This window comes from Bufo bufo, chromosome 2, assembly GCF_905171765.1.
Source record: "Bufo bufo chromosome 2, aBufBuf1.1, whole genome shotgun sequence".
In the NCBI taxonomy this organism is placed as follows: Eukaryota; Metazoa; Chordata; class Amphibia; order Anura; family Bufonidae; genus Bufo; species Bufo bufo.
In genome coordinates, this window is record NC_053390.1 from 729,541,630 (window position 1) to 729,560,141 (window position 18,512).

At 42.2% G+C, this 18,512-nt stretch overlaps 1 protein-coding gene across 10 annotated transcripts in view; it reads left to right on the forward strand.

Annotated features, from left to right (window-relative positions):
* Positions 1-18,512, forward strand: part of FRYL (FRY like transcription coactivator) — a 330,165-nt gene that overhangs the window by 306,004 nt on the left and 5,649 nt on the right. For 6 of the 10 annotated variants that reach the window (XM_040418890.1, XM_040418883.1, XM_040418887.1 and 3 more), the window contains 7 exons: positions 659-829; positions 7,662-7,915; positions 9,749-9,956; positions 10,614-10,763; positions 11,025-11,123; positions 14,413-14,481; positions 18,297-18,314. In XM_040418890.1, the coding sequence (XP_040274824.1) occupies positions 659-829; positions 7,662-7,915; positions 9,749-9,956; positions 10,614-10,763; positions 11,025-11,123; positions 14,413-14,481; positions 18,297-18,314 (969 nt within the window). The remainder of the gene's footprint in view (positions 1-658; positions 830-7,661; positions 7,916-9,748; positions 9,957-10,613; positions 10,764-11,024; positions 11,124-14,412; positions 14,482-18,296; positions 18,315-18,512) is intronic. The other 4 variants (XM_040418885.1, XM_040418886.1, XM_040418891.1 and 1 more) reach the window with 1 other exon arrangement.

An 18,512-nucleotide genomic window follows, 5' to 3' on the forward strand; every position in this document is an offset into this window, starting at 1 on the left:
AGTTTTATACAGTCATGTTCTGCTCCTGCAAGTGCAGTGATGACAGAGCCTCGCTGTGGAGTGCTCTTTACGCTCTGCATTGATCTGCTTCACAGTCCCTCTTCCCAGAGTGACGGCTGTAGCATCCAACCAGGAGACCTGTACACCTGTCACTCAGAGCGGAGGAGCCGTGAAGCGCTCAGCATCCTTTGTGAGCATCATATAGATGTTCTACAGGATAGGGGATAAGTCTCTGATTGACAGATGTCCAACCACGGGGCCCCCCGCCATTCATGAGAACGGGGGCTCGGATGGAGCAGCAGACACACGTGTCCACCACTGCATTCCACTCTTTGGGACTGCTGGAGATAGCTGAGCACAAGCACTCGACGGTCTTCAGCAGCCTCATAGAGCTGAATGAACCAGCAACGAGCATGCGTGACCACTGCTCCATTCAGGCGGCATTTGATGTTTATGCAGATGAAAATGTTGCTGGGAAAATAATACACCAAAAAAGGACCTGGATATCAGAGGCTGATTTCACTGAAATCATCACCATATTTTTCAGCTTCAAAACGATGCCGTGTGAACATAGCCTTACCAGTAATCAGTATTTTATGCAAGCAGTTGTAGACGTGATTTGATGAATACTGATGATACCTTTTTATGTTCTTCGTAGCTCCAGAATGACTCTGCAGTGGAAGACAACCTGGCTGACCACGTGGACCACTTCCTCCAGTCTCAGGACTCAGTTAGCAGTGCTCTGACAGAGGAAGTGTTACAAACCAGATCTGAGACTCCAAGTGTGGAGGTGACCCCTCCCGATAGCGCTAACAGTCAGCTGCCTGAGGTGGGGAGAAATCTGGGCTGGTGCATGGCTGATTTGGGAACTTTTTAATTCTGTCTTATAGATTTATGTTTTGATTTCGATGCAGATGTCCTATACATCAGACTGGTGATTTTTTTTCTGTTTTACCTTTTCTTTTTTTTTTTTTATACTATTTCTAACCTTTTGTGGGGCTCTCATTATCAGTATTATATCTACAAAACAGCACACGCCCCAAAGGTTACAAATACCTATTATATTCTGTTACCATTTTGGGTGAATGGGGTAATTTATTGTACAATTCTGGGCATGGTTGATTTGATTCTAGAAGAATGTGTTTTCTTTTTGGTGATGCTTTGTAGTTGATCGGCTTTCAGTCTGTGTAATTGGGCTGTAATTGGGGCTAGGACCTCAGGCCAGCTCTGTTAGTGATTGATAGCTTATATCCATGGGGAGCGCCCAGAAACCAAACTCAGGATCTCAGTGTTAACTGGCGGTGAGAGGAGGCAGCTCATGGGCCACCAACCATTTGTAAGTACTACTCTTTAATTTGTGTATGGTTTTTGTTTTTCACAGAAGAAGTAAGGAAACTAAATTGTAAATGAGTTACATTGTGAGCTGCCTGTCACACAAGCACTCCAGATGTCCATGTGTAGATATAGAGCCAGGGCCTATTTTACTTTCAGGACCATCAACCCGAATGAGAAATTCTGCATCCTTCACTTCATATGTTCAACACTTTTTACTCTTCCTTGTACACAACATATAGTCATTGTCTAGCAGCACTTTTTCCAAGACCTTCACTGCTATCTAAGACCATAATCACACTTTTGGCTCCTTCCACCCAGCGGAGGCCAAGAGTGTGTCCTATTGTCCTCCATCAGGCTGGAAAACGCCAGTATGCCTTTCCTTTTGCGGTATGGAATAGCCTAGTACACTATACTATTCCATGCAAAGATATTGAGTGAAAATGTATACTGTTGGGATATACTTTTTTCTTTACAATGGGAGCATATCAGCAATGTACTCCTTTTATATGCTTGTACACTCAGATACTGCTTCACAGCCTTCTGTTGGAGGTATACAGAAGATCCTCCCCATATGTGTACTTGTAGGCCCTACACACAAAGACCATTACACCTGCAGATATACACCTTGTGGAAATGTTACTACGTCTACCTATGCAGTAGTAACTCCACACATGCAGGCGTAAGGTTCAGATATTGTTTAGACCACACAAATTCATGAACATGCCATTGGGGAGAGTTTTCAAGACTGGCGTTCCCATACGTCAGTATTGATTTCCCTGCAGTGGATTGAGATGCACCTAATTTATCAAGAGAGAGATGCCCCTTAATAAAGGAGTCACATCTCTACCCTGCCATGTGCCAGAAATTGATGTCTACGCCAGGGTCGAAAGACATAGTACATCCGGCCCCTTTTCTCGCCACTTCAGAAAAGTGGCAAAAAGACTAAAAAGTCGCAAATTAGCGCACATCTGGCATACACCATGTTTGAGTTTTTTTACGCGACAATTGTGGCGTAAACTCTTAAATAAATGTCCCTCATTGAAGACCCATTTTCCTATACCCAATTATTACATTAATAGAATGGGTCCCTTGTTCAGGATTCTCATCTGTTGGGCAGAGTGAAGAACAGGTACAATGAGGCTCTCTCATGTTGGAGGACCTGTTCTGTCTTACATTACACAGACAACCCATTCATTTAAATGTGCATTGAGTAATGCAACCATTTACCCAGTAGCGGCACTGCAGGGAAGCAGAACATTTTGTGAACAGACCCTTGTAACCATTATATACTGTCCAAAGTGGGCAACCCTTTTAAGAATATTTTCTTGACACACATAAGGCCCCTCAATATCAGTTGAGCATCACCGCCCAAAAAATGCCTCTGATCATGCATGACCAGTGCTCCCTTCTTCTAATAACAGCTTTGTTCTAGTGGGTTCATTGCACAGCTGCCTGGTGAACAGATCTCAGTCCATTGGAGCAACTGTAGGATCTGTTGGATTGGTAGACTGTCAGCATAAGGCAACTTTTAGATTTTAGGAAGGTCACAATAGCAGGATCTACTAGGTTCAACCGAATCACCCTAAGGTTCTGTCTAGGTTTACTTATTGAAAACCACAAGGGGTGCGGGTGTTGCAAGCCATAAAACAAAGTCTGAAATGCGTTCGCATTAGGGCTCAAGCACACAAACGTATTTTTTTCCAGTGTTCCGTGTTTTATTTTTTTTGCAGCCCATATGCGGAACCAGTCAATGGGGCTGAAAAAAATAATAATTGTCCTATTATTGTCCGCATTATGGACAAGGATAGGACAGTTCTATTAGGGGCTGGCCGATATCAGTGTTTTGCATATACGCAATTTGCAGACCACAAACTTTTTTTTATAAATAAAACGGTCGTGTGCATGAGCCCTTAACCTGATGAAGTGGCCACTGGGTGCAAGTTAACAAGCTGCCTAAAGTTGTACGGTATTCTATTTACTGGGTTTTCTTGGTCTCCTACACAAATTGCTAATCTCTAATAGCCATTGTTACAGTTAGTTCCCATTGAGACTGTCAACCAGCTTTCCACAGACTCTGGATTTCATACAAAATCTCATTGTTATGGGGAGTAACCCGAATATTACAGATTAGTAAACTTCTCAATAGTTTTTCAAAAGTTTGTTTAAAGGGTATTTCCAACCATATTTTTTCTTGATCTAGTCAACCTTTTGGGTCCATTCACACGTCTGTAGTGTATTGTGGATCCGCAATACACCCGGCCGGCACCCCTCACATTCAGAAGGTTAGCAAGAACAAATACACTTATGGAAAGGAGTATGATCAGGTTATATGGGGTTTGTATATAGTCTGTAACCATGGAGACACATAGGTCTGTGTAGGAGCTGTAAGCACAAAGTGCTATAACATTACAATGGGTTTAGAAAATCGCAGCATGCACTGAAATTGGTGCAGAGTTGTTGCATTGCAGGTGAAGTGGAGGTCATCCTGCATCTGCTACCTGTGTACAAGACATTGAAATTGCTGTATAGACTTTATGAAAGACCATACTAATGTTGATAGAAGAAAATCCTGCAAAATACTAATGCATTCACATTTCAATTTACATTGTTATAGTAAGCGCTATAAAAATGCATTCTCCTTAAAGAGGTCGTCCCATCTAGGACATATTACTAGAATATGCCATGAATGTCATATAGGTGCAGGTCTAAATTCTTGCACCCCCTCCTCTCCAGAACGGGGCCCTGAACTGATTAGAGTGCACACTGTGCATGATCGGCATCCTTTCCATTCGCTGCTATGGGATTTCCAAAACTAGCCAAGTGAGCTAGCAAGTGGCAGTGAATTAAACGCAAGCTATGCCAGTGTGGTCAGCACTTGTCTATTTTCAGAAGTCCCATAGCAGTGAATGTAGGGTGGCCACGCATGCGCAGTTCGCTCTTCATTCACTTTAAAACCCCGTTCTGGAGATGGGAGAGGGTCCCAGAGGTATATCCTAGCATTATGTCATAAATGTCCCAGATGGTTTGAAATTCTGTTAATACATATATCTGCATGTGGTCGTACATGACTACCTTGATAAATGCAGTATTCAGTATAAGCACAAAGGAGCATTGTTCTTCTAGTGCTCTCATTAAACATCTTGGCCTTGGCAAAGTTCTGAAAGTCTTTCTCTCCTGGTCTGCAACCATTTAAGGTGTGCACATAGTCTTGTCATATGTGTGAACCAACCATATGACTGCAGCTGTAAACCACTGGAAAGTGCTGTAGTACTATCAAATACCATAGCAGAAGTAGGCACTCTCCGCGGTGATCTTCTGTTGAGGATCTGTCTCTTGATCCTCCACAAACTATCAGCAGATGAACTTTAGATATTGATAATTAGGAAACGAATTAGGTAGGGGACATCTCATTCGAAGCAATGTGGGAGGTAGTTGTAGCACAGGTAAGTGTTTTTTTTTTCTGTTTATGCTTCTTCCACCCAAACCTTTAGCAAGGAATTTTAGTACAATATGACTACAACTGCCCCATCCTCAAAATATGGACCTCAGGTGCATTATTAAGTGACTTCTCTTGGTTTGCTGCACCTGCTTCCACCTTTTCCATCGCCATGCAGCAAATGGGGCACAGAAGAGGAGAAAGGGAACCTACCAGCGTTTACAGTGGATCTGCTGAAGATTCAAGACCATTTTAGTGAACTTTTTAGATGAGGAAAATTGGCTTCTACTTCATGAGGGGCTTTTGGCTTCCTCTGGATCAACTTTGCGGGGTAATAGGCTGACCAGTATGGATGTAGGTCTCGTTTAAGCCTTACAAACTACGTTACTACGTCATTTTAATTTTGCATTACCATGTTCCACCATTTGTCTTGGTTTAAAAACTTCTGGTCACATAGATTCTGAAAGAGCATTGCTACCCTACAAGAAAAATGAAAGAAAAGAAAAACTCTCAAGGCTTTATCTAGGCGACCATATCACATCTGGTAGCTGTATGTGTAACCTTGAATGACACCACTTGAGCAGGAGGAAACCCAAAAACTTTTATGAAAGGTTGTTCTGCTTAACTTTAATTGAATTAGATATGTTTTGGCACAAAATAGCAGGACCAACCATTGACTGTAAATATAACTGTGTGGATCTGCCCAGAACAGATCCATTCCCCATGATGCTCTAATGGGTACCTGTGCAGTAGTTTGGTATTGGTCGCCAAGCTTTTCCAGCACAAGCGGGGGGGGGAAAAAAAAAGAAAAACATTGAAAAGTTTTTAACAACCTAAATTATTTAAAGAGGACCTGTCACCATGAAATGTGGTGCTGGCTGCAGGCAGCATGTTATAGAGCAAGAGGAGCTGAGCAGATTGATGTATAGGTTTGTGGGAGAAGATTCAGGAAAATTTATAATTTGTACATGTATATCTTTTTCTGAACTTTTTCTGAATTCTTCCTTCTCCATAATTGTCTGCTCATCGGCACAGTGTCAATTCAATCACTGATAACACCTCCCCTGTGAACAACTATCAGTAACTGACAGCTATCTCTGTATACATACTTACACAGAGAATGCTATCAGTCACTGATAACACCTCCCCTGTGTACAACTATCAGTGACTGACAGCTATCTACAGTACAGACCAAAAGTTTGGACACACTTTCTCATTCAAAGAGTTTTCTTTATTTTCATGACTATGAAAATTGTAGATTCACACTGAAGGCATCAAAACTATGAATTAACACATGTGGAATTATGTACATAACAAACAAGTGTGAAACAACTGAAAATATGTCATATTCTAGGTTCTTCAAAGTAGCCACCTTTTGCTTTGATTACTGCTTTGCACACTCTTGGTATTCTCTTGATGAGCTTCAAGAGGTAGTCCCCTGAAATGGTTTTCACTTCACAGGTGTGCCCTGTCAGGTTTAATAAGTGGGATTTCTTGCCTTATAAATGGGGTTGGGACCATCAGTGGCGTTGAGGAGAAGTCAGGTGGATACACAGCTGATAGTCCTACTGAATAGACTGTTAGAATTTGTATTATGGCAAGAAAAAAGCAGCTAAGTAAAGAAAAACGAGTGGCCATCACTACTTTAAGAAATGAAGGTCAGTCAGTCAGCCGAAAAATTGGGAAAACTTTGAAAGTAAGGGCTATTTGACCATGAAGGAGAGTGATGGGGTGCTGCGCCAGATGACCTAGCCTCCACAGTCACCGGACCTGAACCCAATCGAGATGGTTTGGGGTGAGCTGGACCGCAGAGTGAAGGCAAAAGGGCCAACAAGTGCTAAGCATCTCTGGGAACTCCTTCAAGACTGTTGGAAGACCATTTCAGGGGACTACCTCTTGAAGCTCATCAAGAGAATGCCAAGAGTGTGCAAAGCAGTAATCAAAGCAAAAGGTGGCTACTTTGAAGAACCTAGAATATTACATATTTTCATTTGTTTCCCACTTGTTTGTTATGTATATAATTCCACATGTGTTAATTCATAGTTTTGATGCCTTCAGTGTGAATCTACAATTTTCATAGTCATGAAAATAAAGAAAACTCTTTGAATGAGAAGGTGTGTCCAAACTTTTGGTCTGTACTGTATGTATACATACTTACACAGAGAATGCTATCAGTCACTGATAACACCTCCCCTGTGTACAACTTTCAGTGACTGACAGCTAACTATGTATATACACTTACACAGAGAATACTATCCGTCACTAATAACACATTCTCATGTACAACTGAAGTCAGAAAAAGCTGAGATTTACCGTCAATGTATAAATTGCAAGTTTTACTGAACCTTTTCCCACAAAACTACATATCAATCTGCTCAGCTTCTCCTGCTCTATAACATGCTGCCTGAAGACTGCACTTCATTTTGTGGTGACAGGTTCCCTTTAAGTGAAAGAATGAAGATAAATATTTATTGATGCTGGATCAATCCGGTTTTAACAAGGGTTGATTCTGCTGACAAAATAGTACTTGTCTTCTAAAATTCACTTGCGGCATTCCAACTGAACTTTTATTTATGCAAATGAGGGTTTCAGTGCACAGAGTGGCAGACTCCTCTGCATAGAGAATAAAAGAGGGTTTTTAGGTATATTTTTGCAGTGTGATCCCAGCAAGATCAACTCAACCAGATGGTATGCCCATTTAATAGGGTTGATCCTTTTGAATGTACTTAAATAATTCTAGTCAGTTGCAGATTCTGTGCTGGATGCATGGCATGGCCTGCTATGTTAAGTTGACGTTTTTGACAGCCTGCACATCGCCATCCCTAGTAATCATAAGAAGTGTGTCTTTGTATATGTCTATAGGGGGTTGATTGCGCATGTTTGCTTTCAGGATGGCAGCATAGCTGTAAAAGATGAACAATTGAGCACAGCTAGTGAAGACACCGGCTCGTATGTGGCACATGACCAGCACGAAGCTCTGATTTGTCAAGAGCCCCTAGAAGTGGAAGAAGCATGTGATGGACAAGAGCCGGCCGCTCCTGACAGCCCCCCTGATTCTGTCTGTGAAGATGATGTCACGCTGGCTTTAAAGGAGCTTGATGAGCGATGTGAGGAGGAAGAGGCCGATTTTTCTTATTTATCAAGGTTAGCTTCATGCTAAGTCTGTCACTCTCCCAAGTCCAGTTTATGATCTGCTGTTCGTGATGGTTGAGAAGAGTTTACATGCAGACACTTTCTGATAGGATGTGAACGTTTCTTTCATGTGAAGCCATTTATTACCGTGCTGACACCAGGCGGTTTTTATTACAGCGACAGCAGCTGTTGAAAGCAATCACTAAGAGCTTGTTCACATCTGCATTGGGGGCTCCGAGTGTTCAAGGCCTCCACTGTAGATTCCACCAAAAGTGGACAAAAAAGTCCTGCATAATTTTTTTATTTTTTTATTATGAAGAAAGTGGACGCCCAAACAGACGCCATTATAGTCAATGTAGTCCATTCGGCTCTGTTCATTTTGATTCGACCCTTCTACTTTTGTTTTTTGTTTTTTCTGTGCCTTTAATGTAGCAGACCAACAGAAATAACTAACACAAATGTGAACACAGCCTAAAGATTATTACATATCACAATGATCACCTGAGACGACTGGAATGAATTGGATCACACGTAATATGGATTGTGCAGGGGGCATTGTTCGGTCGCATGTCTGCTCGTACAGGAGCAGTACATGTTGTTTGGTTCCTGTGTTATGCCTCCTGGAAATGGATGAATAAATTCACAATCGGACATGACCATTCCCCATGTCAATAGGGTCTGTCCCTACGCAGTCTGACAGTATCTGCAGTGTCATTATGTATGGACACTCAACATTAACCGGGAAAATTGTGTCAGCCAGTCACTTTATTCATACATTTCCAGGAGCAATAATAGAGAAATGGCACCACGATATAAAATTCTGATAAATTATTTTTTTTCATTAACAGTACAAATCTTTACGCTAGGTTCACTCTAGTGTTAGGTGATCCAGCAGCCTTTTCCAGCATTAAAAACTTTGCCCAGGCGAAACCCGGCATCTGTGCCGGAAAGTGGCCGGATCCATTTATAGTCATTGGGGATCTGGCAGTGTCCGGATACGGTGAAATCCAGCAGGCTGTTCCAGCAGATGTGAACGTACCCTTAGAGGTGGACAGCCCGCTGTAAGTATTTGTTAGTGCATCCACTGATGGTATAAGGTGCATGGGAACAGCGAGACAGTCCTCCACCGTGTCGAAGGATAGAGCCTTTGTTTCCGCAGTGAATCTGTAATGCTTTATAAACCAGGGTTAAAATACTGAGAGCAGCAATGCATGCATTATAAAAAGTCTGAGTAGTTTTCCTTCCCGCACCTAGCTGTCTGCTTTATATTAAGCAGATGCTGCTGGTCGCATGTTAAAGGATTCCTGCTGGAAATGTTTGAGGGCCTTGATTCATTTTGTCTGCCGAGCAAGTGCATCACATGTGAGGTCTTTTGGCAGAAAACACACTGTCCAGGATCATTAAATTGATCGTCCTAGAAATGAATGCTCTTTAGGCTCTTTCTTTCCTACCGTATACACAGATATTACTTTAGATAATTAAAGAAATGCGTCTGCAGCAGCCACCCTTGGACGATCTCCAGCAAGTAATTGTGTATTCTGCTTGCATGTCCTCAAGATCAGCCTACCAACAAGATAGCATGTAGATGGCAGCTAGCACTGTGATGTTTCACTTCCTCTACCGAGATGTCGTCTTCCTTTTTGATAAGCAAGAACGCTTTCAAATTTATCTACTCTTCCTGTGTTGTGAGGCTGTTTGGGGACCTAAGTCTGTAAGTAAAGTGGTAGAGGCAACCCTGGTTGTATTAGACATTATTTCTAGGTATATTCCAGGGACAGTGCTGTAAGTAAAGCAACATCTAGTAGCCAGCCGTGCTAATAATCACGCCTTGTGCTTTATCCGTAGCCAAGATGATGGGGAACCGGATGGCTATACAGAGGTCCAGGCATCGCCTCCACCTTCCCCTTTTCTCTCTGCCATACTAGCCGCTTTCCAGCCAGTGGCCTATGAGGATGAGGAAGAAGCCTGGCGCTGTCACGTGAATCAGATGTTGTCTGAGACAGATGGCTCGTGTGCTGTGCATACCTTTCATATCTTCTCCAGACTTTTTCAGGTCAGTTCACACTTTATTATGAGTTAAAGGAGTTGCCCCACAAAGAAAATGCATCACCTATCCACAGAATACTTGAGAAATGTCTGATCGTTGGAGTACCTACCTCTGAGACCCCCAAAGATCACTCGTTTGTGGTTGCGAATTCCTCCTTCCTTCTCATTGCACAACTGTTAGCGGACAGGAATAGGGATTTCTAACAGAGGGCAGTACGTACCAATCTGTAAAATGCCGAACACACACAGCCGATATCTGTGTATTGCAGATCCGCAATTTGCAGACTGTGTTGTGTGCAGGAGACAATGCAGTGGTCACACACGCGCTCTGCTCATTCATTCGTTGTCTAAGAGATTGATGGGAACAGTCAAATACATCACTTGCTGTTTCCCTTAGTCCCATAGGCATTGAATTGGGCAGCAAGGTGCATGTGTGACCATCAGTAAGGGCGAATGGGGAGCTCGGGACCCCTTTCTGGTGGTCAGTGGGGAGGTGCCTATTCATAGTATCACTATTTTCTTACAAAAAAAAAAAGTTAAAGAAAAAAAAAATACAAAATCTTAGGGGATCAGATTGGATAACCCAATGAGTAGCAGGATATACCCAATTTACAGTATATTACTGATTGTCAACAGCCTTTAAACTTTTCCTTTATTTTTGTAGAGTATTCAAAGAAAGTTTGGGGCGATAACAAATGATTCCATTAACTTCCTGGGAGAAAGTCTGCAGAGAATAGGCACAAAGTTTAAGAGTTCCTTGGAGGTGATGATGGCATGTTCAGAGTGCCCAACAGTCTTTGTGGATGCAGAGACGGTAAGTCTTAAGATGTTTCTCCTTGTTCTGTCCATGCTCTACAAATTAATCATTGCAGGACATTATTTGTCTTGTAGTCCATGTTACGAGCACCAAACCGCACTGTTTGTGACATGAAGTCAGATTGACCTTCATGGCAAGTCTATATTTTATTCTTTTAGGTTTTTTGAGACCTAGAGGTTAGAACTGTACATGTAACTATTTTTCCTTGGCTATGTTAGAGCTTTTCTTAATCTGCTATGTGTGAACTTGTGTTTGTAGCTCATGTCAAGTGGGTTGTTGGAGACCCTGAAATTCAGTGTGCTAGAACTACAGGAACATCTGGACACCTATAACTCTAAGTGGGAAGCAGCAGAACAGGTACTGAATTTCAGTAGATTTTTTTAAATGTATTAAACTGTAATAATATATTTGCTTTTAAAGCACGGGTTAATATTGTTTGCCCTGGAGCACCATTTTCTAGTTTACACATAGATGTAATATTCATAAACGGTTAAGGTGGCCATGCACCTGGAAGGTTCTGTTAGGAGTCTCCTTCACAGGTGTGCTAAAAAAGAACAGGACAACACAGTGTAGGACGCGGTACTATTTCATTCAGTAGTGGACGGGGTCTATTGGGCAGCGTTGCTGTCAGTCATCTGACAGATCATTTTATCCTGTGACTGAGCAAAAAAAAAGAGATGTGGCGGCAATGTGAACGAGTCCTTAGAAAGCTGACGTTCACCCTGCAGTCTGGAAACTGTCTAAATGGAAAACTGTGTTGCCCATAGGAACCAATCACCACACAACTATCAGCTTTTTATGAAGTAGTTTGGCAGCAGCACATCACCCTGTGTCAGCGGGATGTGCTGCTGACAATATGTAAAGTGAATGGGGGACGAATGATCATAACAGCGATTGTTTGTCTTCCTTTCACTTAGCATAGGCCAATTACTGTCCCAACATCGGGCTGTATAAGGCTACTTTCACACTGGCGTTTTGGCTTTCCGTTTGTGAGATCCGTTCAGGGCTCTCACTAGCGGTCCAAAACGGATCAGTTTTACCCTTAATGCATTCTGAATGGAAAATTATATTTATGTTCCTTGCACTCCCAGGATCATGTGTTGTACATCCTAGCCTGGTTACAATCCACGGGGATTGAGAGATTCATTCTCATGCATGTGCTGTGGGTTGTAACCAGGCTAGGATGTACAGCACGTGATCCCGGGAGTGCAAGGAACATATATAAGGACTGGGAGCGCAGTGCTGGCTCGGTAAGCAACATTTAATAAGTACTAATTAAACCTTTACTGTAATCAAGGGAGGAACATGAAATAAAGAATATTGGATAGCCCTTTTAATGAAGTATTTATGAAATAAATCTGTAGTACAGACGTCTTCTGGTCTTAAAGGGAACCTGTCACCAGTTTTATGGTGTCCTAACTAAGGGCAACATAAATAAGTGACTGATTCTCTTAGCACAATGCTGGGTCGCTTTCTTTAATTGACCCAGTCAATCTGCCAACATCTTGTATTGAAAAGCTCCAGCTGATAATGATGAGTCATGAATATTCATGAGCTCCTGACTCTCCCCGCCCACCTGCTGCTGATTGACAGTTTCCATATGAATCAGCAGCAGGTGGGCAGGGGAGTGGCTATAGCTCTGAATTAAATATACGCTGGACTCACTGACATCACGCTGGACTCAAATCAGCTTATTAGCATGCGGCATGTGGCATCTTTGTGTGTATATTATGAGGTAACCATCTGTCACACCAGTAAGTGAATACATCTAAGGCACTTTTTAGTAGTTAATGATTGTATATAATTAGTTAGATTATAATCAAATATCCACATGACAGGTTCCCTTTAAACTTATTTTGAGCAGCACACAGGCTCAGTGGTTAACAACTGCAGCATCGGCGTTCTGGGTTTGAATCCAACAAAGGGCAATATCTTCATGGAACTCAGTGTTGGTTTTCCTCCCGCACTCCAGTAACATGCTGATAGGTTAATTCGGAATTTAGATTGTGAGCCCCAATTGGACACAGGGACTGATATGAGTGACGACAATCTCTGTACAGCCCTGTGGACTATGTAAGCGCTGTCCACTGTTACTCGGATTCCTGGTCTTCTATCTATAATAGGGATCAGCAACCTCCAGCTGTTCAGAAACTACAACTCCCAGAATGCTTCATTCATGTCTATATAAGTTAGAAGAACAGCCAAGCATTTTTGCATGTTGGGAGTTGTAGTTTTACATCAGCTGGAGTGCTGAAGGTTGCTGATCCCTGTCCGATAAGACTTAGTTATGCCCATCTTACTTTCTATTTACTGTGCAAGTGTTTAAACTACTAATTGGTATTACATTTGGTTGTAGTTTGTGCTGTTTTCACATTTTAATGAAGTATTATTTCCCAAAAAAGAAACACGGAATATTTTGTACTGACTTTTATTGAAGTAGAGCTTTAATCCTCATTTCTGTACCTCCTCGCTGTAGATTTGCTTTGTGTTGCAGACAGAGACTATTTCTGCTGCAGACAAGTTATTCTGCAACAACGTCTGTCAATGGAAAATAAGATTTACAGTGGACATTGGGTCCATGTCACTAATTGAATCTGGCACAGTATTCCTCAGGGAGCCTTTCTTCCCCTCCCCCGCCTCACTAATGCAGATCGCTATGGTTAATTCACTGAGTAGCCTTTATTAAATTGAGCTGGCCGGGCAAACACATTCTTCTTTCCTCATTGTTGCAGCACTTGAAGGTTGGCCAGAGGTTATAGTGATTACTATGAGTCGTCTATAAATAGCTAAAAAACGAATGGTCATAACTGGTGTATTATGAAGGGGCATCTCGCCCTTCTGTAAAATGTACACTGCAGCACATTCTGCTTGTATTCAGAAATCAGCCCTGGTCAAGTTTTACTAGGGAAGTAATGTAAATATCCATATGTGAGCAAAGGTTCATTATCGTAAACTTTGTAATATACTTTATTATATCGTTTCAAGATCTGCTGTTGATGAATAGACAGAAGCAGCTGCATAGATTGTTAGTTCTGATTCAACAGCCTACTTCTATGTGCCGTATTACGGCTCATATGCGTCATAGAGGGGGAACCCTTTTAAGGGACCCTCTCTAGGAGCCAGAGCGTCTCATGCTCTGATAATACTCGCCTGTCCATGTGTTAAGCCCTTTGTCAAAATGGTCCCCGACTACATTTTAGTGGGCATAGGCCAAGATCCCTTTACATGGAAAGATACAGCAGCAGATTGTCAGGAAGGAAGCGTTTCTTCTCGACAATCGTCTGTTCATCAGCGGAGGAGACCGCTGCTATTACTTGCGATCTCCCCGCGGTATGAGGAGCGATCAGTAATGCCATCGCTCATCCTCATGCTCACTCGTTTGCGGCAGCAGATCCTGTTTGTACAGCATTATCACGATTTTTGTGTCCGCATGAATGATCTATTACCCGATGAACAAGCACTACGCTTGTTCATCAGGTAAGCGGCGGCACTTTTACACTGCCAGATAATCGCCAACAAGTGTTCTTATAAACGCTCGTTAGCAATTATCTTGTGGATTCTTGGCCCATTTAAAGGGCCCTTTTTAAATCTTTTTAACCCTTATTGAAGATTTTGCTCTTACCAGTCTTATTTTTTTCAATTATAGTGGCTGGACAACTGCAAGAAAACCTTCAGTTCTGGAGACAGCCGTCACGTGCCTAACACAGAAGCCCAGGTAAATGCCCTCAAGACTTCCTTCTGTATATCCGCTTTACATCCTTCCAGTGGATTGTGCCAAGACGATGTTGTTGTACTGACTGCCAGCGAAATGAATTCACTGGGACCGAAGATTTAATAAGTATTGCAAGCTGATAAGATGTAATCTGATTACCTGGACGTCACCTGCTCTAACACAGTTACTATAATGAGCCTTTGAAGCACTCTCTTCTTCTCTGTAGGTTCGATATGTGTGTTATTTCTAGAGTATGATGGAGTATTCTCTGCTTAGTAACCTCTATCATAATGTAGACTGGTAAATTGACTTCCATCAGCCCATAACAGACCTATAGGACGATGGCACAGAGAGCTGCCGCATGCTACATTAATGTTACTAATGCGGGCCAGCTTCAGGCAAGAGGGAGCAAGGATTCTTCCACAAAACACATTTGCCACCCTGTATTTTAGTTAGTGCTTCCCATGAAGATTAGACCTCTAGGAGGAGTAAAACAGACGTTTTCTGCCTCACATGAAGAATTAACATTATCGATGGCATTCCTGTTGGCTGATTTCATAATTTTTGGTCAATCAGATATGGTTACGTCTCTAGTTTTATTTATTTTAAACATTTGGTGTATTCCAACATACTCAAGAGGCGGCATATTGCTAGGATAGGTCTAGGACTACTACTCCCACCAGTTGTTAGAATACTAAAATAGAAAACAACTAGCAGGACCCAGTTATCCTACAGATGTCATCACTTGCTATGGCCTCAATGGGTAACCCCCTTAACAAGTTTGCAGTTGATATTTTTTTTTTCCTCTTTAATCTGCTTCTTGGTTACCTGCAGTCATTGCTACAGTATGGGAGGATATACAGGGGAAACTCGAAAAATTAGAATATCGTGCAAAAGTTCATTAATTTCAGTAATGCAATTTAAAATTAAAATATTGTGAAAAGGTTCAATATTCTCGGCTCAAAGGGTCACACTTTAGTCAGCTAATTAATCCATACCCCCTGAGAAAAGGGGACCGGAGATTGTGACTTTGGGGTTTCATAAACTGTAAGCCATAATCATCCAAATTATAACAAAGGCTTGAAATATCTCGCTTTGCATGTAATGAGTCTATCTCATATGTTAGTTTCACCTTTTAAGTTTCATTACTGAAATAAATGAACTTTGCACGATTATTCAAATTTTTTCGAGTTTTACCTGTACACTTGTTGGGGGGGGAGTTGTCTTGCTTTCTCCTCCAACCTGAATAATTAAAATGAGTGTGGACTCATCCAGATGTTCAAATAGAGGAGCAATTTATTTAATAAGCTGACATTTCAACCCACACAGGGGTGCGTTAGCAGACATGATAAAGACCCCTGCACAGGTGAAAACATAGCTTTTTTGTGTGGGAAATAATAAATTGCTCCTTTTTTTTCCGCACATTTGGATACAGTCACACTTTTTTTAATTTTTTAACTTTCAAATCCAGAATTGGGGATATACCGGGCTGGTAAATGTTGCATCCTTCAGCTAAATTGTTGGCAGAGTGCTGGTGTTTATGTGGATTGGGCCCTTAGCTGTGAAATAGAATGGAGCACAAAATAAATCTTCTAAAGCAAAGAATTCTCAAGGATAAGCACAAGTTACCATATATTTTGGTCCTCAAGTGTACAAATAGCAGTGTCAGTACGGGCGTCCTTCTTTACCTAGCATGTCACATGTAGTTACAGCATGGCAGGTCTTGTAGATCAGCCACTGATAAGGGGTCTTTCAGGAGGTCACATTTGAACACAATTCTACAGTTTCTCTGTAGGTAAAATGGAATTAAAACAAAGTCCCATTGTGTACAGTTTAACTTCGGCTACTTTCACACCAGCGTTTTTGCTGGATCCGTCATGGATCAGCAAAAAGGCTTCAGTCATGATAATACAACCGTCTGCATCCGTTCTGAATGGATCGGTTGTATTATCTTTAACATAGCAATAACGGATCCGTCTCTAAAAGCATTGTAAGTCAACGGGGGACGGATCTGTTTTCTTTTGTGTCCGAGAAAACGGATCCGTCTCTATTGACTTACATTGTGTTTCATGCCGGATCTGTCTTGCTCCGCATCCCAGGACACACACCAAAACGCTGCTTGCTGCGCTTTTGTGTGCATCACGGGAAGGCAATGAAACGGATTGCATTCTGGTGCATTCCGTTCCCTTTAGTTCAGTTTTGTCCCCTTTGACAATGAATGGGGACAAATCTGAAGCGTTTTCCTCCGATATTGAGACCCTATGATGGATCTCAATAGCGGAAAGAGAAAACGCTGGAGTGAAAGTAGCCTTACCTGTCTTGCCTCAGTTCTGTGTTGTTGTACATGACCATATAAATTAGATGAATGTCTTCTGAATCTCTCAGGACCATCCCATAATCTAATGTGTGTAGAGATGTCCTGATTCTCACCTGACGGCAGATGTTGAGGGAAACCAGGGTTGGGCATGTTCAATTTGTTTGGAGTGTGTAAATGCACCTTCAGCCGCCACAGATGTGTACTAGCGGCTGAAGGTGCATTTACAAACCGCGACTGAGCAGGCAATAGTCGGGAAGGAGTGGTTCCTCATGAGTGGGGGCTAAGGCTAGGACCACCCAGCGACATGTGTCGTGCAACAAAAAAGGGTTCAGCTACATGGCGGCATTTGTCGTGCACCATGTTTTGTAATGATTGTCAATGGTGTCGCAATCCGACATACTGTGACATGACAGTCGCCCAAAAAATCTGACCAGGATGGATTTTTTGTGACTGTTGCGTCACAGCGTGTCCCATTGCAACACCATTGTCAGTCATTACAAAAAATGGTGCGCGACTTTTCAGCGGTAAATGTGGCTGTGTAGCCTTAGCCTAAGAGCTGCGTTTACATGCAGCGATCACCACCACTGTATGAGGGTGAGTGATGGCCACCGCTCGTCCTCATACCTATACATTGTTTCTGGGTAGAACATTGCTGTTCACACAGTACAATCTGATGTCCAGAAATGATGGTTTATTGTGCTGCATAAACGAATACACCCCACGAATGTCCTTGCTCGTTCAGAGGTGATCAGAGGCACCTTTTGCACGGGCCGATAATTGTGAACGAGCATTCATACTAAAGTTCGTTCCCGATAATATTCCAGTGTAAATCTGCCATTACTCTCCTTTCCCTGTGGAGAACACATGCCAAGCCAAACCTGCATGTGTCTGAAGATGTCAGCTATTATCTCCCATATTGTAGTGCTCCTCAGGAGCTTAGCCTTGCTGTCAGGGATGTGTCCGTCAGCATCATGCTGACTGATTCCTGTAGCAACCAGAAAAATTCACGCAAAATCATGCAAGATGCGGAAATTAATGTGGAAGATTTACTATTCAAAATGTTTTCCAATAAAATGGCTTGTATACTTTGTGCCACATTCGCTAAGTATTTTAGACACTTTGATTGGTGTGGCGTAGCTGGAAAGGAGTTTGGTTAAAGTTGCAAAAGTGCGCTAAAACTCTGGTGGAGAGTAAGCCAACGAATAGGTGGTATCAAGTTGGACTAGATATTCTAAAAATGCTGCACCAGCCATCGTGATCCATCTGGTGCGTCGTCTAAATATTACACTGGATTAGTAACTCTGCCCCAAAGTGTTTGTGAAGTTACATATCAATTTATGTGCATGAATCTAGATGGAAGCTGACAATTCTGCTCTACGGTGAACCCGAGCGTTAAGTCATCGTGACTGTTTGCCTGAGGTTTTACAGAACTTGGTCTATAACTAACTTTCCATCTTTTTCTTCCTTTGTGTTTTTGTGACCTGCTCCCCTTCTTGCTTAGCAAATGGAAGTTCTAGCAGTAAGTGATGGTTCTTGATTTCTCAAATACTAAACATGTCAGATCAAAGCCTGACTTTCACCTGTCTTGTCCGTTTGTTGAGCTAGCAGTGTTCTGCCAGCGCTCTGGGTGTGCATAGTCTGTGTCCATGAGCTGTTGATTTCCCATTAATATCTTGTAGCTCGTGTAGTAACTTGGCTCATACGTCATGGTGTTAAG